At 37.3% G+C, this 27,585-nt stretch overlaps 1 protein-coding gene across 1 annotated transcript; it reads right to left on the bottom strand.

Annotated features, from left to right (window-relative positions):
* Nucleotides 1–30: 30 nt before the first annotated feature.
* On the bottom strand, nt 31–27,177 carry LOC140157035 (F-actin-capping protein subunit beta-like). The gene is made up of 9 exons (XM_072180098.1): nt 27,044–27,177; nt 15,643–15,735; nt 11,715–11,836; nt 10,235–10,348; nt 8,413–8,554; nt 7,810–7,872; nt 5,672–5,791; nt 4,377–4,453; nt 31–2,924 (listed from the first exon to the last, which is right to left on the bottom strand). The coding sequence occupies exons 1-9, from the start codon at nt 27,044–27,046 to the stop codon at nt 2,828–2,830; spliced, it is 831 nt and encodes a 276-aa protein (XP_072036199.1). The 5' UTR covers nt 27,047–27,177; the 3' UTR covers nt 31–2,827.
* Nucleotides 27,178–27,585: the final 408 nt, after the last annotated feature.

Raw genomic sequence — 27,585 nt, 5'->3', positions numbered from 1 at the left:
CTAAAATCAGAACTATCGTACAACACAATGTTTTATTATATTGTTTTCAATATATCAAAATTGATTTTATTGATAATAGAATATTACTGCTGCTGCATACAGCTTGTCATTACATGGCATAAAATTACTTTGTAGTGGCTGGTTCGCCCCCTTTTCTAGCAAAATAGATGCTACTTGAGATTTTTTCTTCCAAATTGTGCACATGGTCATGTTTATATCATCTAAACAATCACTTATTGTTTTTGAAACTGATACATTATTTTACTCAAGGGCTTAAAATACCTTAACTAGAATCATGGTAATTATCAAATAAATACAAAATTGGAAACAAGATTTTCAATTCCTATTTTGGCCCCAAATTTTCCTTTACATAAACAAAATATAAGTTAACTACAAAATTATAGTGAAAGAGGTCTACTTTACAAAGCTGCAATTTTAATCAGGCGCTTCATAAATGGGGCACCCGGGGCGACCATGGGTGCCCCACAATTTTGCAGCTTAGCTCACTCCGCTTTCCGGGATCGTTACTTTGGGCGCCCCTTTTTTGTCACCTAGCTACGCGCTGACTTTAATTCTTTACCAACTAAAGAAATACACAAGATAATGGCTTCCTTGCTATCAGTGTTAATATGATTCATTTTGGCTTTTTTTTTTCATCTTACATTGAGGCCTACCATTAATTAGATCGGTATCCAAATTTTGAGTTCCAACATTGAGTGCATCAAAATTTACTAACTCAAACGACAGTGTGCCCAGGGTTAAGCTGCCCTCGTGAAGTAAACCACGCAGCCACTGCGGATGCTTCGTTGTTAAACAATGATGAACGGTGAAACATGACTTAATTCCTTTCAAGCACGAAAACAAGCTAAAGATCGTCTAGTTCACATGATTATTTCATGAAGAATGTCAATTAGTCATTGCCACTCAACCTTACAAGATCTGTGATTTCTCTGTTGATATCAGCAATAAAACTACAGCATAAAAACGGCAATGTTTAGCCGCTACCTCTAACTGAATTCAACATGTAAACACACAAGTTCCAGGCACGTCACATTTTACGCTTTCGTTACCTTGCGTTCGCCTATACACTACTGGAAAGGTGTGGATTCATCACATATTAACAATGTTTGGCTCCTCTACAAAGGAATACGAAGATTTGTTGAAACCACAATCTTTGAATTATTGATCTTGTTGAATCACTGCTTAACAATTTTGTATTTTTGAAAATAAATAAATATACCATTTAAGTCAGAACCACTACTGAAGTTAAAATCAACCAATTTGGCAATGCTTTAAATAAAAAATCATTATACTGCTTTTAATTAACAGTCTGTATGCATGCACGCTAGCTTGGTGCTATTTAGACCCCACTGCGATTTCCCATTTAGGACATTATATAAACAAAAAAATAAACTGAACCAAGTAACAGTTAGTAAACGAAAAAATAATAGCTCAGTATAATGCATGGTATATAACCTGTGTATTTTCTTATAATAATATCAACTATTTATAAACTTTAACCCCATGAGAACTACCTGCCTATTGGTCAAAAAGAAGTTTTCATTATCAATTGGACCAATCAGCAACATTGTTAGAATAATTTCACCGCACAAAAAAATTGGGGTGAATTATTTGCAAAGCTCCATTCTGATTGGTGATTTAAATGAAGATATCGTGTAATTGACCAATCAGAGAGAATGTTAGATTGGCAGGTAGTGCTCAGTGGGTTAATAATACAGATGCCGCCCTTTGAAAAGTAAAGGAGACTGCAGTTAGCTCTGCTTATATATTATTGGGGAGAGCAATTTATCACTCTCCTTAATTTACTTTCTAATACCCACCTTCATGATTATCCCCTACCTTTGAGAACAAATTAATGACTCTCCTTGCTCAACAGCTCCCCTTGTGAATTTCAGGAGAGCCTTTTACAGTTACTTTTCAAAAGTCAGTGTCTGTATGATAATGGTATGGAATTCTTTCCAACCTCCCTCTTACGACCAATGGAATGGTCCAAGTTCAATTAGAACCAATCACATTTAACTGTGTCAGTGGCTCATTTGCATAAATAATTTAGTCATATTCAAATTTGTAACTTTGGAGTGTGCCACTAATGCTACATTTTACGTATAATGTATTACAATGTGAAAGTATAATATTTTAATCACTTGCATGCCTACTGGTTACAAAAAAATCTCAAGATCTTACAAAATGAACCACTTCCACAGTAAATGCTGGTAATATAATAGATCATTTTTTGGCTGAATGCATGGACTTATCCTGAACTATTAGAGTAGCACATCTGAACTGTATTAAGTAAATGCTAGAATATGGCCAGCAGATCATACATAAATTGTTATGAGCTCTGCCCTCCCATGTAAATAACAAGGAACTGCCTTTTGGAATTTGCAGGAGAGCATTAAAAAGCTCTTCTGGAGCCTTCAAGGAGAGCTATTTAGAGCATTTACAACAGAGTGTAAGGAGAGCATGGTCAACTAAGGAGAGCTAAAAATCACGCTCTTATATCAGATTTAAGGAGAGCAGTGGAGAGTGATTGCTCTCACTCTCCTCAAAAGGCAGTCCCTGAAAAACGCTGCACATACTTTGTTATTCACTTGTAGATACAGCTGTTTTCATTACAAGGCAGAGATAACAAGACCCAATAAGGCCTTTTATTATGCAAACATCAGTGTATTATTGGAGCGATTATCATATGCCATGCCTCGTACGTACTGCAGCTTATAATCGGGAGATTACGGTACTTAGTCCATTCCATTGGTATGTACATTGTGTAAATATAATTATATGAAGTTGGTTGGTCTTTGCTAAGTTAGTCGTTTCCCTGTTGATTGCGTTTTCCCAGTGCTTTCATTAAGTCCTGTTGAAGCATACGTTTGTCTTTTTCTCTTGCTAGTGATTCGAAGGACCTATTGGTAAAGGGAGAAAAAGAATTGAAAGAGTGATACTGTATAAATAAATTTATTATGTACCATATTATAAATATATATTCCATGTAGACAAGCATGTTTTTATGTCTTGTGGGATGGTGAAGTTGCAGTGTAATAAACACAACAGAAAAAGAAACTCAGCATTTACATCATCATCATAAACACTTCTCGTTAACAGTTTGACATAGCGCCATCAATAAAGTTTCTCCAAGTAGGTCTCTCTCTCGAAAATGGTTAAGTCTTCTTTGATTTCTTTCAGCTCTTTTTGAATTGCTGATATCCACGTAGATTTTGGTTTCCTTCTTGGTCGTTTTATGTGTCATTCGTTTCTTGAAGCGCTTGCTTTGCTGGTAGTCTCAGGAGGTGTCCTTACCAAAGGAGCCGCCTCTTCTTGATTTTATTACTCCACTTTATTTCTTTGGTTTTCTCATAAAGTTCTGGATTTGAGATTTTCTTTGGCCATTTACATAACCTGTCATAAATATACACCTGCTCATCATGCTATGACAATTTGATTGACACAGTCGTGTGCCGCATTTTGGTAGCTCCAATTTGATACTGTATTTGCTACCAAAAACTCTAAATTGACAAAGATTGATACCAGTATACGAAATTTGGTGCATTTTCAAAAGTTGCAAATCAAAATGATGACGCAGTTGGAATTCTGTGCATGGCCAAGCTCACTTGCCCACAAACAACCCATTTTGACTATCCCTAGTGCCCGGAATATTCAGTTGTTAAACGCATGGATTGTTACAATGCTTTACTGAAGAATACTATAGGCAGAATAACAAATTCTCGATCATGAGAGGATGTACCTTCTGCGTCAGCGTACTAGAATAACACGATCGCATAACCTGCATGACCGAACCTTGACCTTGCCTAGCAACGACATTGGGATTGGTCAATTCTCAAAAGCTGTGTTTGCGCCGTAAGCGCAGGTCTTTGCGTAGTACGCTCGATGCAAATAACTATGCGACCCAAGTTGGCTCTCACGATCGAGAATTTAATATTTTGACTATAGGGCATGATGCGATAAATATAACGTAGTGGTTGACATAATTATTGCACTCTGCATTCACCTCTACAGCTTCGCGTGCTCCTTTTTGAATTTGCAACTTTTACAAAGGAAGGAAACTATAATGATATACTTTATAAGTGGTAATTTTTATGAAGGTTTTATTTTTATGGATTTCAATGGAGTTCCGTCCATAAAATTAACACCTCATGATTAATACGATTATATGTAATAATGTATTGCAAGTATAGGGCAAGACTAGGCAATCACAAATATAACAATTGCAAAAATGTCTCTCTCACTCCAAATCGTGAAAATAACTACGCAAAAATTACCACTTATATACAGTACACAAAATAACAATCCCATCTTACACACAGACAAACATATAAATGTACAAACAGACAACTTACCTAAGGCCATTTACAATGTCTCTTGTTTTTCCAAAATAGATTTCATTCAATGTGTTTCTGATCTTATTTTCCATATCCTGAAAGAGAAACACAGACAACAACAAAATGATTTCTTGTTCAAACTTCATAAATGCAATCAAAGTACAGACATGACTTCCACCTGGGGACCAGACTTGGATGAAGTTGTGAACTTTCTCTAATATAAACTTTACTAGATACACAGCACTCTCCATTAGTAAGGCCTAAGTTATCAGACCTAAGTGTTCAAATTTAAATATCTTGATTTTGTTCTCGCATTTCTTGATCAGGTCACTCATAGAGGTTATTCCTTCATTGTGCGTGAAAACTTTGTAAATGCAATCAAGTACAGACAGAACTTCCACATGCAGGGCCTCAGATTCTCGTAATGATTCTCGTAACATTTTGTTGCAAGAATCAATTTCTTTCATTGAATCATGCAGTAAGTGAAGCAACTCGGGATCTAGGCCGTGCACATGGGGACCAGTCCTGGATGAAGTTGTAAACTTTCTCTATTATATACAGCACTCGCCATTTGCATAAGAAGACACTTTAGTAGCAGGGTTAGCAAATTCGGAGAGAACCAATGAAATGATGGTCATAACGATTCTCCTAAACTTAATTTGCGAGAATCTATTCCACAGGCAGTAATTTAACTTGATTCTCTTCATTCTTGCAAGATGAGTTTGTCAATTTTGATTCACACAGAGTTCAACAAAATTAAATACCTGAGTGTTTAATACAGGTTGTACGCTTTTCAGTATAAAATTGACATATCATGTACCTTCCAAATAATTATATTCACCTGCTCATAAACAAGTATGATTGGTATACAATTTGTCCATGTGGAACAGGTGCAGTCATTATACTATATTGACTGACACTATAAAACTACCAACATTCAGCATTCATGCTAATAACTCCTGTGGAAATTTTTTTTGCATGTCCACAAAATCCCTTGGGGCTTTTTAACATTTTTCAAATTACAGCCAAAATCATTCCAAAAAATTCCTAAATAGGTGCGAATTGATATATTTCACGACTGAATTACCTAATACATGAAAATTTATTAAAGCAGTTAAGAAATGTGAAGAAACTGTTTGGTTTTTTAAAATTATAATTCAGGATGTACAAATACTGTAAAAAAAACTCAACTATTTCTGGAATTGCCAAAATTAGGTCCATATTCTTTTGTAAGATAAAGGCCCCATTTTCAAAATAAGGGTCGATCGGCAGGACTAGCAAACAATGATTTTTTGTGGTCTAAGCTTACTTACCTCCACCATCTTTCCAATGTTGGCAATATGAGGGCTTGCTTCGGAGACCTGCGAGTCGCCTTCTACCTGTCTGGTCAAGCTACCCCCTAGGTTCATGGTCCCTGAACCACTCTTGGTTGTCTGTAAGGTAATGTAAAGAGAGTGATAGGTTTATGAGGAAGATACTGTCAATATAGAATTTAAATTACCAGGTACTCCATGGAAGAACATAAAATGACCATGCAAATGGTTTTCAGCTTGCACAATTTTTTGAGGTTGTCCGCCGGACAACCTCAAAAAACTTTTTGGTTGTCCGAAAATATTTTTGGTTGTCCGAAATTTTAATGAACTTTTTAAGCTTAAAGTTGCAAGTTTAAAAACATACACTGCTGCCAAATTCACACATCACACACTTTCCCCAAACTCACCTTGTTGCTAATAAAATATCAAATATATCCAAGAAAATACAAGTTGTATGTTAATCAATTATTTATCATCAATAAATCCATGTTTGTGCCGTATTTTATGCTTAAAAGGCCGTCAGAATTCATGATTGTTTTCAAGAAGTCAAGATTTTAATATGTACGCAAATTCTCCATTGAAATATGCCTCATTAATTATTCATGAGCTCATAGGGATATCCCCCAAAGAGACAATGGGTGTTTTGAAACTGATCTGATCTGAATATTTTTATGCACATTATAATTGCCTCGTGTCTTGAAACTTATAATAATATCATCAATCACTTAGCAACGGTCAGAGGTCAGATTTTTTGCCTGGGTTTTTGCTGACAGCCAGTTTTTCTTAAGGGCTGGGGTATGAGCGTTTGGACAGTATTTATTTTGGGACATTAGAGCACATCAGACATATCGATTGCATTCTGAATACGAAGAATGTCATTCTGATATCAAATAATTTTGATTTTTGAAATTAGCAATTTAATACATTTTATGGCAAATTATTAAAATTGATATTTTGATATTTAACAGTACTTGAAGTAAACTTTATAAATCTGATGATTTATACTTAAAGTGTATGTAGGTGGGATGAAAATCCGACGATCAATTGAAAATTTTGACCTTTCAGTATTGAAGATATGGATTTTTTTCCCAAAACACACAAAAAAATTAGGTCTTTTTGGGAAAAAATCCATATCTTCAATATGAAAGGTCAAAATGTTCAATTGACCGTCGGCTTTTCCTTCCTGCTACATACACTTTAAGAATATATCATTAGATTTATATAATTTACTTCGAGGACTGTTATATATCAAAAATTTGAAAAATATCAATTTTTATAATTTGTCATAAAATTTAGATATATTGTAATTTTCAAAAATGAAAATTATTTGATATCAGAAAGACATGCTTCAGATTCAGAATGCAATTCGATAGATTCTGAGGTGCTCTCATGTCCCACAAAAAATACTGTCGAAACACAATAAACGCTCATTTTAGATCCCTTAAAGACATGATTTTATTATTGCAAGAGCTTGACAGATTCGGGAACCATGACTAGCCCTCGACCGACCGTGTGTCAAAATGCCCAAACCAGCTGTTTACATTTACCGATGCACATGTCCAAGGACGCTATTTATAAAATACTGGCTACAAATTATGGGTGTTTTTTACTACATTGGTCATGATTTCTTCTGAAAATTTCAAGATGATAATACAATGCATTTTATATTAAGCTTATTCAGTAACAGTGGTGCACATTTTTTATGGTTATAACTTTTAATCCATAGTTGTAATCGAACGCAAAGGACTTAACTTCCCCCGATGCATAAACTTTTTTTCCGGTATCGAGGGGCTCGATAAAGTAAACAGATAATGGCTGCGATTGAGTTTCGCAGCTCATGGGTTAATGGAACCACGCTTAAATTCATGTTTATTTTATTCAAAAATAGTTTCACATTTTAAATATTACCATCGGCTAAAAGATACTCGTACAAAGGTGAGTTTTGGCTACAGATTTATGGTTGTCCGGCGGACAACCGAATCAGTATTTTTGGTTGTCCGGCGACTTTTTTAGTTGTCCCGGGCGAACGGACAACCAAAATTTCGAACACTGCCTGTGAGAAGTCCCCCCCCCCGCCACCCGGTCGGTGGAGGGCAAGCAAACAATTTTTTGTGCCTAAGTCTATGAATAGAACTCACCTGTAACCAGAGCATAGCTGTGGAAGTCAATTTGTAATGTGCACTGCGACCGCTAGATTTCTCCTGTGACAACAAAAATAAATTCAAAGTGTGTTAATCCTCAAGTTTACCAATGAACTTAGTACATCCCTCATTACCACTATAATCAAATTTAAGTAATTCTTGGCCAAACTGGAACATGCGCGTTGCGTACTAAGCATGTACGCAGTGTAAGGCGAGTGTATACTTTCTTCTGTACCGCGCTATATTCGTGTGTCTTTATCGCGGAGCCACTAGCATTCACAGTGTTCCAGTTTGGCCAAGAATTACTTAATTTGATTATAGTTGAATGTTGCAAGGACTGTAGCACTTGCTAGTGTATCTTAAGCCTCGTCATTCATAAACTATGCATAAGCTTCAATTTTTTGAAAGTGAAGAGTGTCAGGTCTGCATTCAGTTTTTCCATTGTGTAAAGCCTATGAAGTACAGTGGAAGGATCACCTTGAAAATGAAATGAAGATTAACCAATGAAAGTCTTGTTCCAAGTCTGAAACCCACAGAGCATTTACCACTAGGTATAAATATCCACTTGTATATATAATACCTGTCCTTGAGCTAACTTACCTGTACTTCTACAACATGAATTGAGTCCCAGCAGCCCTGGATTTTCTTGGAGCCGTCGCCGGCCTTCTTGATCAGGATAACACCGGCAAAGCCATGGTCCAAATCCCAAAGGTAAACTGACGATACACCGCCTTCAAAATACCTGAAAAGTAAGAGCAGCAATGACAACATGGGAGTTAGAGATCAGCGGTTGATTGTCCCAATGATTACACATATTACAAACAATAGTGAAATTAGAACTCAGTTTTGGAAAAAATGTGTGTCCTGGTTCAACCAAAATTTAGCCAAAACCAGGACTCAACAAGGCTCGAATTTCAGGGAGGCCACTGCCCTTTTTCAGTTTTGGCCTTGGTGCCCCAAATCTTTGTCAAAGTTCAAGACATTCTTCATCACTTGTTGGCTTTGGTGGCCTTCTTTGTTATTGCCTAGTTGCCTTGAAAATGGGTGCCCCAAAAAATTTAAATTGTAGACCTGAGACTCAATTTGGGCTTACCAGGACATTGATTTCATGATTTCAGGAAAATAATAAATATTAAGAAAAATTGTTTTAATAAGCATTCCCCCATGAACCGACTTAAGCACTTGGGGTGTTAATTGTGTCGAATGAAATACAAAGAATGACATATTCATACTGGAAAATATTAAAATTTTGCATGAAAACTAAAACACTACGGATCACAATTAAATAACAGAGAAACGTAACAGCAGGAAACAACTGACTTAGCGATATTGCAAACAGTAACAATGCTCTGAAGCCACGGTAAACAACTGACAAGCAAAGAAACTGTGCAGACCTTCATCCATCTGGGTGATTTTGAAACTTAAATCATTGCTTTTGCTTTCGATTAAAATATACCAAGTCACTTAAAATAAAAAAGATTACATTAAGGGATCTGGAATGAGCGTTTTGAGCGTTTCAACAGTATTTTTCTGGGACATGAGAGCAGATCAGACATATCGAATTGCATTCTGAATACGAAGAATGTCTTTCTGATATCAAATAATTTTCATTTTTTGAAATTCATGATATAATACAAATTTTATGACAAATTATTAAAATTGGATATTTTTCACATTTTTGATATAACAGTCCTCGAAGTAAATTTTATAAATCTAATGATATATTCTTAAAGTGTATGTAGCTGGGAGGAAAAGCCGACGATCAATTGAAATTTTGACCCTTCATATTGAATATATGGATTTTTTCCCCAAAATACCTTTTTTTGGTGTTTTGGGAAAAAATCCATATCTTCAATATGAAAGGTCAAAATTTTCAATTGATCGTCAATCCCACCTATATACACTTTAAGTATATATCATTAGATTTATAAAATTTACTTTGAGTACTGTTAAATATCAAAAGTATCAATTTTTAATCATTTGCCATAAAATGTATATTACATTGCAAATTTCAAAAAATTAAAATTATTTGATATCAGAAGAACATTCTTCATATTCAGAATGCAATTCAATATGTCTGATGTGCTCTAATGTCCCACAATAAATACTGTCCAAATGTTCATACCACATCACTTAACAAAAGCATTTTATGTTAAAATCTGTCCAAAATGCTCAATTTTGACAGAGTATATTTCACTTGGAAAATATCACATAGCATTTTTAGGGTTCAAAACTTTAAGAAACAAATAGGATATATTTTATAGTGGAAAACCTGTTATCTTACCTCAAACTTATACAGCATTTTGTTGAAAACAGTGTTTTTATGTGCAACATATCATCAGTCATGCAACAAGTCATTTTTTGTAATTTTGAGAACAAAGTACAAAATGTGCTTCAAGCATGCAAAAGTTTTTTTACTTACATTTCTCTGTACTGGTCAAAGGCTGCATTTGCTTCTATTTCTAATTTTCGGAGTCGTCCTGATGGCATGGCGCCCCCTTGTAAAGGTGGGTCATACTCGTTGCTCCACGGTGATCTGAAATGAAAACAAATATAATATAAATATGATTCCAGTACCAAAGTTTGAAAAACCACAATTGACATCAACCAAGCTTCGATCATGAGTTCCATTTTTCCCCAACATGCAAAAACCAAAAAAACATGCTTATAACATAAATATTAAATTTTTTTTGGTGTTTGCTAGGCTGCAAGCAAAGGAACCCAGAGTGCCAATCAACACCAAACAAAATGTGTTTTTTCACCATCACTCCAATCGCATGGCCAGTGCAAGTAGGCGGCGTAGGCGCAATCTTCAATAGCTGCCCTATAGACATTTGACAAATTCTGCATTCTATGATACACAATACAATAATTATGCTCTCACAAAAGCCAGACAAAGTCATCAAGGCTTTATTTAAGATACAGTCCAATAAACATGCCAAAAATCAATGGAAAACAAAAGAATTTTGAGGCTAAAGTGATCATAATTTATTTCCTCAAATTATGTAGCCTTTCTTTCACAGGCAGTTCTTGCTGATTTACTTCCTCGTGTTGTTCTTTTGCTTTGTTTTTTGTCTTTGAGTACTTTGTTCTAAATGTAGCAGCACTATAAAAATAGTTAATGTATTTATGTAATATGATATATCATTTTAAAGCTGACAATCTGAGTATTTTAAATTTTGACTTATTCCCAAATCATAAGTTCCTGACTTTATCTGGGTTTTTGATTTGATTTGTTCTGGTTTTTGACAACCCTGGATAACCCAAGAAAGCCTCTATTGAAGCTTATTTCCATTGCAGTCCATTTGAACACCGGGATGGGTTGGGAACAGTCAGGGGTTAACACCCTGCTCTCTTCAAAACTGGCTGTGAGATACATGTACAGGTATGGCTCTCTGTACACAGCACCGACTGCCTAACATCCCTTCCGTAGGACAGAGTACTTTCATGATCCATTAACCCAATTCTAAATCAACCATGGGGAGAGTGAAAGTCTGAATTTAATATTCAGAGGTTGCCAATTAATTTCAAACATTTCTTTCCCAAGTCAATATCCCAGCAAATCTCCACTGCCGGGGATTGAACCTGGGACCTCAAGCACTAAAGGCAAGTACCCTAACCATTAGGTCATGCTCCCCCGCGTGGGTCATGGGAGCAGGTCTCATACGACACCTGTCACCTCTTTAACCCCATGAGAACTACCTGTCGATTGGCCAAAAAGAAGTTTTTATTATCAATTGACCCAATCAGCAACATTGTTAGAATAATTTCACCACGCAAAAAAATGGGGTGAATTATTTGCAAAGCTCCATTCTGATTGGTGACTTATGTGAAGATATCATGTAACTGACCAATCAGAGGCAATGTTAGATCAGCAGGTAGTGCTCAGGGGGTTAACATACCTGTAGGAATCGCCATCTCTGTTATAATCACAAAGCAGGTAGTCTTTCCCTACTTGTTTATCTCTGGCTATTTTCAGAGGCTGATCTACTGACGACAATAAATCTTCACATAAATTTGGTACCTGGAAAAGAAAAGGCAACAGAGAAAGATAGAAGTACAAATTTGCTTTGCATTATTACCAGTGGAGTTTAAAAAAAGCAGTTTCATTAAGTGGGTACTACACCCCTAGCAAATTTTTTGCTTATTTTTGTGTTTTTCTCAAAAATTATAGCGCATTGGTGACGATTAAGATATGTATATTAAAGGGGCAAGAACTACAACTACTGCACTGAAAATTCAGCAATTCAAGGCAAGTAGTTATTGATTTATTGATCAAATATTGGTTTTCCCTCATTTTTGACTGTAACTCCACAACTGTTGTCTGTGCTGAAATAAAATTTCCAGTGTAGCAGTTGTAGTCATTGCCCCTATAATATACATATCTTACTTGTCACCAATGCTCTATAATTTTTGAGAAAAGTGCAAAAATAGGCACAAAATTGAGCAGGGGTGTAGTACTAGGCATGTCCACTAAAAATTGAAGTACTTTTAAATTGATTCAGACCTAACTTATTGGCTGGGAATTGATGAAAGAAACATTTTGGCGTTTAAATAATCTTAATCGGACGTTTCATTCCAGAGATATGGCCTTTGGAGTGTCACGGTTTTATATAGGGCTGCTAGAACATGTTAAAAAGTTAAAGTCCAAAAAGGAATACTAACAGAAAGTGCAACTTTAAGGTACTTTTTCTTAATGTATTTATTAACTAGCGTTATCTGGAACATTATATTTGCTTATAACAACATGAAAATAAGATCATCCTGAAAATTTAATCGATTTTGTTGACATACAACAAAAATATAAGACCTCAAAACCCATGGTTTGTTTGGAGAAACCTCAAGCATGATCATAGATGGCCGCCATGGAAAATATCTCCATAGAGGAGATGAACAATATGTGCATTATTTCAAATGAATAGCGGTAGTCTTAAACATTGTTCAATCTTTTAAGGTCAGCACATTTTATCTTCAAAAATTATTATATTTCATCATGGCATAAGTTTGGTAACATTAATCACTACCAATTTTGAGAAATTTGCTCCAACTCAAAGGTTATCTTTACTACATTGAGCAATACACTGTGTGTGCATGGAAGCCATGATGGATGCGGCTAGCATGTGAAATGGACATGGTAGTGAGAAGTGCACGGGGAAGTGCATGATTTGAGAAGTGCATGATTTGAGATGGGCCGCGGTAGGCTTAAACATTCTTACATTTCTTAACATCCTGTACATTTTGTCTTCAAAAATAGTTAAATTTTATGAGTATGTAAGTTTGCTTGTCTGATTCACTCCAAATTCGGAGATAATTGCGTTTGAACACATGATGCACGGAATGGTGTCACTTCAACCTGTTGTAGTTCTCATCTCATTAAATTTTTCATTAAAAAAAGTTGATCTCTTCATGAAGGAAGGTCCTCCTATTTACTGACCAAACAGGAAAAAGTTTGGTTAATGTTTTCTGGTGGAATCAGGAATTTCTTGAAACGCCCTGATATAGGCCTATATTTGGATCAAAACAAGTTTGTACGCCGTTTAACAGGCCTGGGATTTCTTGTATCGATCAGTTTCTCCATAGACAATACGTGTGTGAGTGCACGCACACAGTAAATGAAAAATCGTTCTAGTGGAAACTGTATTGAGAGTGGTCATCCCTAGTAGTACCCCCTTAAGCCTATATGAGAAGTGCAAGTGCCTCGCACAAAATTACAAAATTGTGAGTATACATGATCTGCTTTATGTCATTTTATTTTACACACATTTTTACTTGTTTCAGCCCATTGGTGTCTGTATATTGCATAGATATGATTCAATAATTTACTTTTGGAAACTATACAAGGTCAGTGTGAGGTGAATCCATTCACCCAAAGTTCTCCTGACTAAATTTGCAAGAATCTAAACACTACAGATTCTTGCAAAAAGATTCTCATACAATTTGTCGGTCCTAATCTGAAAGATTCTCGTAAATTTCCTCTGCCACAATCCAATAGATTTTGCAGTAACACAGGCAACCGCAAATTTAACATATTTTTAACCAGTGTTTACTCTCGCTAGAATTTGGGTGAGCCAAATGAAGTATTTTTTCCAAATTGGTCCCAATTTTGGCTCAAAATTCCTCAAATTCACTTACTGTAATACAGAATTGCAAATTCTTGGGCCCCAAATATAATTATTGTAAACATTACCCACCGACTTCTAATACATGTAGAGAAATTTTCAACTGCAAAACTGTTCAGAATTTTCAGTTAAAATCACTAAAAATATGAACCCAGTCAAAATAACCCATTGTACATGTACAGTACGGTACCTGGCCTGATGAACAAGGCACAGTTGCAATTCACACCCTTTATCATTATGATGCAAGTTCAGTTCAGAAAAAGGAAATTGGGTTTAAGGCTTGGTTATACCATGCGATAAGTCAACTTTTCCTGGCAACAACAATGTTTTTCATGATCCAATCAAACAGATAGTAGGCCTAGGTCATGTCTTCAGCATGGTTGTTCAGTGTTCACTTCATGATACTGCTTAAGTCACACATTTTGTGGTGAGTGGATGAAATATGGTAATCAGGCTTTAAAAAATAGTTGTGTTGCCCTCAAGTGGAAAAATGGGAAGGTTGGGTAGGTTGTTTTTAAAAATCCCCACAAATATTAAATAATGCTTATTAGGCCTGGCATTTTCGGGTAATTTTGTACCCAGCGCATTTTTCGGGTGGGTAACTGGGTACCCAAAATTGCAACCAAAAAAAATCAAATTTGTTTTTTGAATGAATGAATGCATTTTTGATATCATTAATAGAGTATGACATGAAAACAAAGTATCAATTTTCATATTAAAAACACAAAACATTGTGCACATTTTTTTTAGGTCAACCATGAATGATTCTAGCATTTAGGTCTAGGTCCAGGGACACTACAAAACCAAAAAAAAAATTAATTTTGTTTTTTAATTTCGGGCACCCGGGTAATGTAATCTCGGGCGCGTACCCGCGAGCCCGCCCGAAAATGCCAGCCTTAATGCTTATAACAGGACATAATCTCAACTTTGACTAAGTGGATACTTGTTACAATAATCAATTTAAGACTAGTCTTTCAATAAAATATTAATTTTCTAAAGTGAAAAGCATTGATTTTTTTAACATACTTGTAAAAATCGTCACTAAAAAAACACAAAATTCATAATTGCGACCCTGATTTTTCAGGATTTAGGGCCAGTCGCTGCAAGCAACACAATTTTTTTTGCCTTACATGCATAGTTTGTGGGTTGCACCTAGGTTTCATTATCATTGAGGCATAGGACTTTTTATTTTTTCGGAGAAGAGCAGGTAAGGCAACTACTTGATTATATTTCTACATGTTCATACTACATACTCTAAAAATTTTAGAAAATTCGCACGAGTCAACGGGCACTCTCTCCATAGGGCTACATGTAAAGACCAGTTATAGACAATGTAATGGAATGTAATGCAAGTGATGTCGTTGCTGCTCTTCTAAATTCATTTTTAAAATGTCCGCCCCAGACCAAGGTGTAGACTAATTCCAATCAGCCGTCTACACTTCGCATGTACTGTGTATGCTTCGTAGTGACTACTGATTATCATGACGGCCTTCTGAAAACTATTCAATGCGACTTTGGTTGTGCGCCGTAGCGCGACTGACTAGCGGCGCCCGTGTACCGTGTCAATTTGGACACAACTGCGCATGCTCTATGCCACAGGAATCCTGTTGCAAAATCTGTCACTTTTTTTCCACATAGTTTTCTCAGTCGTCAATCCAGACGGTTGACGACTGAGGGCAGCAGTCTAACCAAGGTGGTTGTTAAACCTTACCAAGTCTATGAGATCACTAAGGTTCTTTTCAATCTGTTGAGGTGGTAACCTCCTCATTAAATCCAGCGCACAGTCCAACTGTTGATCTAAACTCTGCAATAAAAAGAGAAGAAAAGTACAAAATGGATATAAAACTGACTATATTTGTTGCTTTAATAAACACATACATGTATAATGAAAGACAAAGATAAAAAAGACTAGTTTGCGTCTGACGTCACTGTCAATCAAATTCTCTACGATCCTTGATTGGCTAATAGCGCGTATAAGGAAGGTCGATTCATCTGGCTGGTGCCGATCAGAGAAAAGGAATAGCAGTGAATGGCGAAAAATACGTACTCTTACAAGGCAAAAAGCAACTTTTCTAGGCATTGTGGACATGGTGCCTTCACCAAAGAAAGTTTCCTACTATTAAGACCTAACTTTTGAGATGGTTTGTATGTTTGATGGTGCAAAATTAACAATAAGGCGCCCGGTTTTACCACCGTGTTCAGCAACTCATATCATCACGACACTTGAAAACAAACCGTGCTCGGAGTTTGATTGACAGATGATGTCAGACGCAAACTAGGTTTTTTTTATCTTTGTCTTTCATTACCGTATAGGAAGAAAATGTTAAGGTGTTATCTCTATTAACACCCCAGCTGCCTTTTGGCGAGGGGGAAGGAAGGTTTTGAACCACTGACCCCTCGGGTGATGGAGACGTGCAAGGGCCTACCTTGCCACGGAGGTGCCATATGACTGTTCGCATGATATTTCAATGAAATATGAGGTCATGATATCATTATTCATTATTTTGGAAAATTTCATTATTGTCAAAACTTTCATTTATATGGCTATTACTTATATTGTTGATGAAAGACCATCTCAAAACAGGTATTAATGCTTAGATCATCATTACAAATATTTTGCAACCGATTGAGAAAAGATTTGAATTTGTTTTTATTAAAATGAAAAAAAAGTTTTGTAATCATTAGAAACATAATGAGGTAATCCTTAAATTTTCATTTATTTACTACATCCTCTACCCCTACAACAAAGATAAACTGCCGATTATGATCAGCAGGGGATGTCAGACATTTTGAGAGTTTCAATTTTAATTATTTCCATCTCAATTTTCAGATAATTGACTTTTTTGAAAATAATGAAAGTTTTGGTCAAATTGAAAAGGTAATGCGGGCGGGTGAAGGGAAACTAAGAATTAACTTTCATTAGCCTAATGCCTGGAAAAAGGAGGAGGCCTCTTTTTTATTTGTTGTCCTGAGAGATAGGCCCACTAACTATCACAAAACCTTTTAAGGGGGTACTACACCTGCCCAATTGTGTGCCTATTTTTGCATTTTTCTCAAAAATCATAGCGCAGTGGTGACAAGTAAGATTATACTAGGGACAAGGACTACAACTGCTGCACTGGAAATTTTATTTCAGCACAGACAACAGTAATGGAGTTAAAGTAAAAAAATTAGGGAAAACCAATATTTGATCAATAAATCAATAACTACATGTACTTGCCTTGAGTTGCTGAATTTTCAGTGCAGTAGTTGTAGCCCTTGCCCCTATAATATACATATCTTACTTGTCACTAATGCGCTATAATTTTTGAGAAAAATGCAAAAATAGGCACAATATTGGCCAGGGGTGTAGTGTAGGGGTTTTACCAAAACTTCGCCCTGACGAACGAACTCTTGGCCTATTTGAGACAGATCGGTCCCTACTTTGCAGAATGTAACCTGGGATTCGATTGAACATACGCACCAAACACAGTTTTCACTTACAAACCAATTCTTTAATATCTCTTTAATACTCGTTGATCATTCACAATACTGTACGATATCTATTTAGTCTGATATTAGTGATTTTGTGTATTCAGTGGTAGAACAAATTGTAATTACCACGGGTAACTTTCCGCCATTTTGTCTGTCTGATTGTTTACACGACTTCTGCGCAAGTCCAGAGATGAGCTAAATTTAGATCGCTTACTGAATTTAAGGGCGCACCACACACAAATGCTTAAAAGCCTAAATTGGCACCAACATGACAACAATTGACTGACAACAATTGAGTGCCCAATTTAGAAACGGACACCTTGTAAATTCACTCCAAAATATCAAACAATGTGAAACGAAGTGACCAAAACTAATATGTGATCTGGCGGATCGCAAAATATAACTCAAACATATTTTGACAACACTTCATGTAAATAGCAAACATCTGTATGCAGGTGAATGCACAATAAAGAAACTTATCATGAAGATTAACTCTGCTATGTGTCAAGTTGTCCTTCTTTCATAGACTGTTCTGGTTCTTTAAACACCAGTGAGTAGCATTGCTACTTTGAAAGCTGCATTGTAAGCAGTTATACTATATAGTGTCCTTTCACAGTTCATATGATGATGTCAAAATCATCTAACTCAATAACTTGGTCCTTTGAGCAGGTTTAAATTTAAAACTGAACAATTGAAAAATACCTTAGGCTAATTATAGCCAAACCACAAAAGCACAATATTTTGTGCAAATTATTGACTTTACTTATTTGTAAACAAAGCACTTCACCATGTGATCTGGTAAATACTCAAAAACAATGACCAAAACAAGAACAGTGCCAAATGCACTGAGCAATTGGAATGAAACAATTGGTAGGGCAAACAAGAGCCCAGCAAAAATACCAAGTCGCATGGAGAAGCCACATGTAAATATGCATGTAAATTAAACTTTACTCAAGCCTCATTTGTGCACATGGGAAATGTTATAAACCTAAAGAGGCACTTCTAATCTGATGAGGCAATAATGAGCATTATGAACATGATCTGATTATAATCATGATGATCCTAAAAATGATGAATCAAATGATCCACTTCAAAGACCGGAGTAAACCAGAATATGAAGCTAGATTTCTAAAACCCTGATTGTTCCAAAAAGGATACTTCAGTGTGTGATTCAGTAAACTTTCCACAGAAAATGAATGAAACATTTCACAAACGAAAACAGTGCAAAATGCACAGAATATTTGACAATTAATTTTTGCCTGAAATGAAACCCAAATGTTTACCATATCACACTGCGAAGCTCAATTTAAACCAAAAAAGATTAGTTTAGTTGAACTCTGATAGAATTGTCCAAATATGGACTAATTTAAACTCAACAACTTCTCAATCATAAATGTCAGTAGGCTGAAATTTAAAGCCGTCTTTATACAACTTGTTTGTGGATTTCTAATGTCCATCCAAATGTTCAATACATGCAAACAGTTCAATCTGGTGACTGGAGCACTGTGTGAATTTTACTACGCGTGCTGACATGTGATGTGTGGCAATTTTTGAAAGTAGCAGGCTCAATCCAATGAGCTATAAAACCAAATTTCACATGAATTATGCTGGATCTAAAATGATGCATTTACTGTCTCTCATTTCCAAAGTCTGTAACCAGCCATTCAAGCAAATGTCCAAGTTGATCAGTGGCTATGTACATGTTATTATCATGTACCTGTAGTTCACACCAAGCTGCTGAAATTATCCACAATCACAAATTTAAGTGACTTATTGCAAAGTAAAATGAAATATGATATGCTATGCCAAGGGCAAATGAAATATGACAAAAAGGCCTAACTCAAAACAAAACAATCCCTTTTGACATCCTAAGGAAACCCAACAAGGGCGGCTGCATATCAGGATTTCACTTTACCTGGCAAATTATCATTTTGCCACATTTGTCAGCATTTTCAGTGCAAATCCTAGGTGCTGGAAACTTCCTCAGTGGTTATAAATAAAAGTTCGTCATTTTGTTTGCCACAACACAACAGTCAAGATGGTAGACTGCTGTCTGCAAACCTGCACCATGTTGATCAGCAGTCGAAACTTCCACGGCTCCAACATCTGCACGTCTTCATGGTTCTCGTAGTTCACACTGGCAGGTACACACTCACCCCACACTGGTAGGTTCACACTGGTAGGTTCACACTGGTAGGTTCACACTGGTAGGTACACAATAATGACTGGATGGCTGGATGGGCTCAGAGCCCTTAAAGTCAGTGTTGTTTTTCATCTGACTTGGGGTTTCCAGTACCCCCATCAACTAAAAGTAAACTTCCAGTTGGTGTCCCAGATTAGGGGCCGGGGGCTCGCCGTGTCTTTTTAGTTCATGTCCTTGGGCCCTTGCATCTTGCTCAAGCAGTACACAAAGTTTTGTGACTGGTCTCACAAGTTCTGTGGTTTGTGTCTTGATCTTGGCGCTGCGGACAGGTCCATACTTGTCTGGGTATGTTTCTTGAATGCAGCCTAGAGTCCATGATTTGTGTGGTGCCTGGTCGTCGACTATTAACACCACATCTCTTGGTTGTAAATTTCTTTGGGGACACATCCACTCCGGGGGACTCTGTGTGACAGCTCCAGTTTGAATCATTGGATGCTTCACATGATCTGGCATAGGAGCGTTGCAGAGTCTTCCGGCAACTCGTAGTATCCCATTAAGTATAGTAGGATCCAGGTTGTCTAAGGAACCTACTTTCTGTCGCTTCTTACACATGATCTTCTGATCTGGTGTAGCTTTCAGAGCGCTGATCTCCTTAGCAAATGCTCCTTGCTGGATGTAGCGAACAATTGCTTCTTCTGCTTCCTGGAGATCATCCGCTGACAGGTGGGACTCTCGAGTTGGTTCTAAGGATTGTCTAGATTGGGTTTCTTCTGTGTCGTTTTTGGCAGCTGCATTGTTTTTCTTTTTAGCCTTTTGCAGCAACATTCTTCTCAGTCTCAGTAGGTATGCGACCGCTCTCTTCAAGGAATTCCACTTGGAATAATGTCGCAGTAGTTTGACAATAGGATCTTTGTGTTCTTCTACTTGAATGGCGTTAACGGATGCCTCATATTTTGGATCATTATCCAGTTGGTTCTCATCACTGTTACATGGTTGACTTGGCTGTTCAGTCTTCTTCTTCCATAGAAATTCTGGATCTCTAGGCCATCTACTGTTGCTGAGACAACTTTTTACTGTTTGAGCCCGCGAGCATTCATCAGCCGGGTTCTGTGCTTTGTCAACATGTCGCCATTGTGAGGGTGAAGAACCTTCTCTAATTAGTTTGACTCTATTGTACTCTTCCCTGAGCTGTGGCTCTCTTTGGGATTTTCTCTTCAGGTGTGAGATCCTGCTTTCTGCCATTGGCTTGTTGCTTGGCAATGTAACTTCCTGGTTACTAAGTGGCAGCTTCATCTGACAGTCGCCGTCCTTCAAATGAATCGACTTCACCACCATGTTGTCACCTATTGAATTTTGCGGTCTGTCTTCTATCGTCCGCTTATTAATATCATGGTTGTACGGATCGGCCAACTCATTATGCAAGTCCTCAACAGAGATTCTATGTACAGAAGCCATACTTGTTGTTGTTGATGTAGACCTTGACTTTGTAAGCCCATGTATCTCCCAGCCTAATGCTGATCTACAATACATGCGTATGGACCGTTGTGTCGACTCTGGATGACTTCTAGCGGTTCCAATGCTCTTGGGACATTATTCCCAATGAGCAGGTCGACTCTCTGCCCTTTCAGCAACTCAGGTACTGTTATATATTGCAAATATGGCCATGGGGTCAGATCTTCTTTGGAGACCATATCTTCCACCTTGACTGGTATAGAGTCCTGGGTATAAACGTTGGGTAACTCAATGTTGACTTTACCATCAGCATCTGTTACCTCCAAACCTGCTAACTTGTATGTGTCAACATCTTTGTCTCCATTGATGGTTTGGATCTTGATCTTAGTCTTTGTTCCTTTCATAGCCAATTTACTCTTAAGATTCTTGGAGCAGAATACAGCAGTGCTCTTGCTGTCCAGCAGAGCATATGTCTTGACTTTTTTGCCTGTGTCTCTTGATAGTACGGTTACCGGCACCACCGATAATACCGACGCCATGCATCCTGCCCCAGTTAAACCACATGTGGTTGATGCCTCTACTTCCGACTTCTGGGGGTCTCTTTCGCCTCGTTCACGGTGCAAAACGGTTGGATGCCTGCCTTTGCAGGTGATGCATTTGACTCTTTTTGTACAGTCTCTGACGAAGTGAGATCCTTTCTTGACACAGCCAAAACACACGCCCAGTTTCCGCAGAGTAGCCACCCTTTCATCGTATGGTTTCTTCTGGACCACCCTGCATACTTCCAGTGTATGTGTTGAAGTATCACAGTGAAGACACTGTTTTTGAGGCAATTTCTCTTCACTTTGGGTACTGGTGACAAAAGTTCTTGGCTTTGGTTTGTTGTCATATTGTTGACTTCTGGTATTACTCTTGGTGTCACTGCTAATTGTACCAAAGGCTGGATTTGCGATGATCTGTGCGTGGCGACTCACAAAGTCAACCAAGTCTTTGAAGCCAACGGTTCTCAGTTTTTCTTCCTGAATATCATACACCTTGGCTCTCCACAAGTTCTTAAGCCTATACGGTAGTTTACCAACCAACAGCTGCAGGCTACTGGTGTTGTCCAGTTCTTTCAAGGGACTGTTAGCTTGCATCATATTGTGGCATTCTAGCAAGAATAATGAAAATTCATTAAGGCAACTAGCCTGTTCCTTGACATCTGGCCATTCCTTTGCTTTCTTCAAAACAGCTTGAGCAATTTTGTGGCTGTCTCCAAACCGTTTGGTAAGTAGCTGTTTCGCCTTGCTGTATCCTTCATTGGCATCTGTGTAATACAGGCAGCTGTTCACTAGGCTCTTTGGTTCACCTGCGGTGTATTGCCATAAGTAATTGATTCTGTCTCTACCATCTAAAATTTTGTCCTCCACTCCGTATTCAAAGGCTTTCATGAATGTGGTGAATTTTAACGGATCTCCGCTAAATACTTGGATCTTCTGCGCTGGTAGTTGTGCTCGAACTTGTTGTGTGATGAGCAATTGCGTTAACTTGCCAAGGTCACTATTGGCTGGATCCCTTTGTTGTAAACTCTCTTTGTTTACACTCTGTGTCACCATCGTACTTATGGGTTGAGCTTGACCCATGCTAGAATTCATGAATATGGATGGATTAGTAGGCTGTTGTTTCATGTCATTGTCCGGACTGAATTGTCTGGCTGGAGTTTTAATCTCTTTTGACTGATCTCTGTCTGTATCCACCGGTGCTGCTACGGCTGACAATTGACCTGTGTCATATTGTGGTGGTATACTGATTAGCAATGGACTACTAATTGACAATTTTCCCATATTCACCGGCGCTTCTGTTGACAGCAATTGACCGGCGTCATTTTGTGGCGGGCGTCAATTTGCACTGGACTACTGGTAGACAACTGTTTCTTTGGTTGCTGTACATCACAGTGCACCTCAGAGATCATGTTGACTTGCTCTTTTGCAATTTCCAACTTTGTTGTTTTGTCACATGGACTTTCCCATGGATTTGGGCCTTTAGCGCCTTGAATTTCTTTGGTATCTTCTAACCAACGACTCACGGAAACTTTATCGTCAATTAAAATAAGTGGAAGCCCTTCTGATAACGACCTGCTTCGTCTGCTCTTTGATTCGTCATCGTATTTCTCTAATGTAGCTATTTTTGCTTCCTCGACATTTATTTCTGTCTCCATGGCTAGCAGCTCCCTCTTTTGTTGCAAATCTTTTGCTTTTGCCTCACAAGTTGCCTGCAACTCAAACTCTTCTTTTTCCAGAGATTGTTTTAATTTGAGTGCTTTGGCGCGGCATTGCAGCTCCGCTTTTCGGGTGGCTGCCTCAAGGAGGGCTAACTCCGCCCCATTGGATAATGCAGTACTGGATGACCTCTTACTACTCCTTTGAGCAGAACTTGTACTTTTATTACTCATTTTATTACTCTCCTTTGTGCCCCAATTTTATTTCACAATCTATTTGTTGGATGAAGGGAGCCCTCAATCGTAGCTTTGACACGTTTGCGATACGTGTGGCTTATTTTGCAATGTTTGTTTACACACAATTTTGACACAAATTTTTCGCTAAAGCACGCTTTTATTTTTGTCGAAAAGCCTTGATTTATTCTGAAATCAAGAAAGAGTATGTCATGCATGTATATTGGCCTTGATTCGAGTTCGCCTTAAATCAAGAAAGGGGTAAGTATTGCATGTAAGTATGCCTTGATTCAATATCGCCTTAAATCAAGAAAGGGGTAAACTATTGCATGCACCCTAAAATCAAGTATATATTTTGTATGCGTGTATGTATGCCTTGATTCGTTACCGCCCTAAAATCAAGAAAGGGATGCGTTTTATTGTTACGCGCAAATTTGCGGCGTGCTATGCAGATGCAATATAATATGCGAAAAGCACCAAAAACTTAATTTTGCTTAAATAAGCTCCTCGATTGTAGCTTTGACACACATGCGATGGGCGTGGCTTATAATGCTGTGTTTGTTTACACATGATTCTTATGCGATTGCGATTTATTGTACACAGTTTGTACCGAATCCTACCGATGTAGGCCTATTTTCGCCAAAGCACGCAAATATTTTTAGCCGAAAAGCCTTGATTTATGCTCGAAATCAAGAAAGCGTCTGTCGTGCGTGTATATTTGCCTTAAAATCCTACAATCAATAGGAGTATGTCTGCATGTATGTATATGCGTTGTTACGCGCAAAATTTGCAGCGTGCTATACAGATGCGATATGCAAGATGCACAATCGAATCTTAATTTTTGCTTGAATAAGCTTGCTCGAATAATTATTTGCTGTACAGAGTTTACGCACACAAAACACTGTAGAGCCTCAATATGCTTGCTGAACAGACACAAGATGCACTGTAGAGCTTCTATTTTCATTTAAATATGCTTGCCGAACAGACATAAGAAACACGGTCACATGACTGTTTCAGCCCTGATTTATTTATTTTAGCGTGTATGCTATACTGATGTACATAACGTACATGCACTGTCATGTGAATAGCCCTGAATTAACTTTTAGCTTGTTTACAGACGTACTGTATTTTTATAAGCTTATTTGCTATACACATGTACATGTACCGATTGCTGTACAGCCCTCATTGAAATCACAGAAAAGCTTGCAATACAGTATACACACACAGGCGTACTGCACTGTGTGTTGTCACTTCACTGCACTGCTCTATAAATAGAACCTTGTTTATTTGCCATAAATCACGCCAATTTGCGACTCTACGGCACTTTATGACAATGGTTCAACTTATGAACCTTATAGCATGTCATAAACCTTTGTTCAACTTAGAACATTTACTATTTTGTTCTACTTAATGTAGGTGTTTTACCAAAACTTCGCCCTGACGAACGAACTCTTGGCCTATTTGAGACAGATCGGTCCCTACTTTGCAGAATGTAACCTGGGATTCGTTGAACATACGCACCAAACACAGTTTTCACTTACAAACCAATTCTTTAATATCTCTTTAATACTCGTTGATCATTCACAATACTGTACGATATCTATTTAGTCTGATATTAGTGATTTTGTGTATTCAGTGGTAGAACAAATTGTAATTACCACGGGTAACTTTCCGCCATTTTGTCTGTCTGATTGTTTACACGACTTCTGCATAAGTCCAGAGATGAGCTAAATTTAGATAAACTTACTGAATTTAAGGCGCACCACACACAAATGCTTAAAAGCCTAAATTGGCACCAACATGTAGTACCCCCTTAAGTGCTTCTTGTATAATAGCAAAGCTATAGAAAGCATCTCTGCTTCCAAGTTCCTAGACATATGTGACATGATCTGGTCCATGGGGGCCAAAGGAGGCATGTTTGAAAATTGAGATACTGTAATTAAAATATTATACCTAAAATAGGCTATCATTTACTGAAATCACCAAAGGTCTAGCATACTTGGTTCTAAAGTTACAATGTTTTTCGATGTCTATTTTCTTATGTATTTTATTGTTTATTCCTCCATATTTTTACCTTAATCTCAGTTTCAAATTTGCCGCCTTTGGCCCCCATGGACCAGATCGTGTCACATATTTCAAAATATAAAAATAAAATTGAAGAAACCTCAAAAAAGGAAGCAGGATGGGACGTGAAACATGTTTATTTTTTTATTTGGCCTAATGTTACTTGTTATTTTTTATTATTATTTTGATGAAATAAGAAGCGCAAAATGTTCACTTGTATAAAACGGGGTTCATTCATATATTTTCATGACTAAACAGTTGTTCATACATACGCACTATATAACGGCGCGTAGCTGGGCATAAACAGTGTTTATGCCCGGTGGCCCGGATGTGCGATCACGGGGTAGGGAAAACGAAGGAAATTCATGGTTTTCAATGATGTTACTTTTACTTGTTATTTTTTGTTATTATTTTGATGAAATAAGAATCACAAAATGTTCTGGTATGAATGAACTCCTAATTTATACATTTACTCGAGAACTCTAGCTTCGAATTTGCACACAATAAATATGGTTTTTCAGTCGGACAGCGCGTGCAATTTTTTGCACTGGAGGTTATTTATTCTGTTAATGTTGAACTTTGGATGAAAGTCATTTCGATGAGTCAATTGTATCTTTTGAGCAAGATTTGCCTATTCTGGGCAGTCTAAAATTTTGCTGAAGTGTAATTTTAGCAACATTTTTGATGCAATCGCCTGTCGTGATCGGCTGTATTTACTTCTCAATTTTCATTACTTTACACGGTGTCATGCTTCAGCGAATCAGACTACATTTTGAATGCTACGCCACAGTCTTTCGCCTAGAATGTGAAGCTATTGGTGAGCAAATTCTTAGCTAGACTTCTCGAGCAAGAAAATATATGAAATGAATGAACCCCTAATTCATACATACATGCTATGTAAAAGCGTGCATGATTGGTCGAGAGCCGGGCATACATAAACAACATTTATGCCCAGTGTCCTGGATGTGAGATCGCCGGGTAGGGAAAATCGTGCTATTTGATAATCATATTAATGTTAGTTGTAATTTTTTGTTATTATTTCGATGAAATAATAATCACAAAATGTTCTGGAATGTATGAACAGGGTCAGTCCCTCGGGCATAAACAACAGTTTAGTCAAGAACATATATGAATGAACCCAAAATCATTCATCATGATTATATTGATTTGATGTCGATGATTCATGAATTTTAATTAATCACAAAATTTGATTTTGAATTTGAAATGAAAAGAAGGAAAGACTGAATAATAGAGGCCTGTATTCAGATCTTTGAAGAAGATCTCATATTTTTTTAAGGACCACGCCCACGCTTATTAGTCATTATCAAGGGACATACATCATGTACATAACATACACGACGATCTACGTCAAAACTCAGACAACAACAATGTCGTCGAATTATGCAGCCTTCACGTAGACCGTAACGTAACACAGTGTAGCATAGCGCAACCACTTCCGCATTCCACTGCAGCTGTCCACGGGCACTAAAATTGCCCAAAGTTTAGCCCTAATGATCCCCAAGATGAAATGATAACGTGCCTACTTACCATTTTGTTAATTCTTGGGCTGAGATGATAGAAAAAGGGTAAAATTGTCGCACCGCTGGTGTCGAAAGTTTTCACACGGGTAACCTCCCAAGATGGCGCACATCCGGGGTTGTGAGACGCCCCCACTCACATTCTCCAATCACAACGCAATGTTTCCATTTAGGAAAATACACTGCCTTTTATGGAAATAAATCAGTGCTCATCTTGTCAAAAAGTTTTGGCATAAAATTTAAATATTTTTTGGCAAAAGTTTCATGATTAAACTTCGAGGCTAACAAATAATGATTTCATAAACAAAAACAAATAAACATACAATAAATATTTTTTTGGCAAAAGTTTCATGATTTACCGTAAAATAGGGTAACTTTGGGCACTTTTCAGAGTTTTTAAACCACTGCTTTCCGGGACTGCTTTCAAACAAAACCAATTATGTTTCTAATTAACTCTTTTTTATGACATTAGGGTTCCCCACTACACTTTGAAGTTGAAAAAGATTTTTTAATGATTTTGTAAGGGTGCCCTAGGGGTTAAAAATAGCCTGA

This window comes from Amphiura filiformis, chromosome 7 (assembly GCF_039555335.1).
Source record: "Amphiura filiformis chromosome 7, Afil_fr2py, whole genome shotgun sequence".
In the NCBI taxonomy this organism is placed as follows: Eukaryota; Metazoa; Echinodermata; class Ophiuroidea; order Amphilepidida; family Amphiuridae; genus Amphiura; species Amphiura filiformis.
This window is presented reverse-complemented; position numbering and strand designations above follow the sequence as displayed.

What these genes read in the sequence shown, in the direction of transcription:
- LOC140157035 (XM_072180098.1), bottom strand. An exon ending in TTAGTGATCTCATAGACTTG is followed by an intron (nt 11,837 to 15,642) that starts GTAAGGTTTAAC and finishes TTTCTTTTCCAG; the next exon opens with GTACCAAATTTATGTGAAGA. An exon ending in TTCATGTTGTAGAAGTACAG is followed by an intron (nt 7,873 to 8,412) that starts GTAAGTTAGCTC and finishes TTGTTGTCACAG; the next exon opens with GAGAAATCTAGCGGTCGCAG.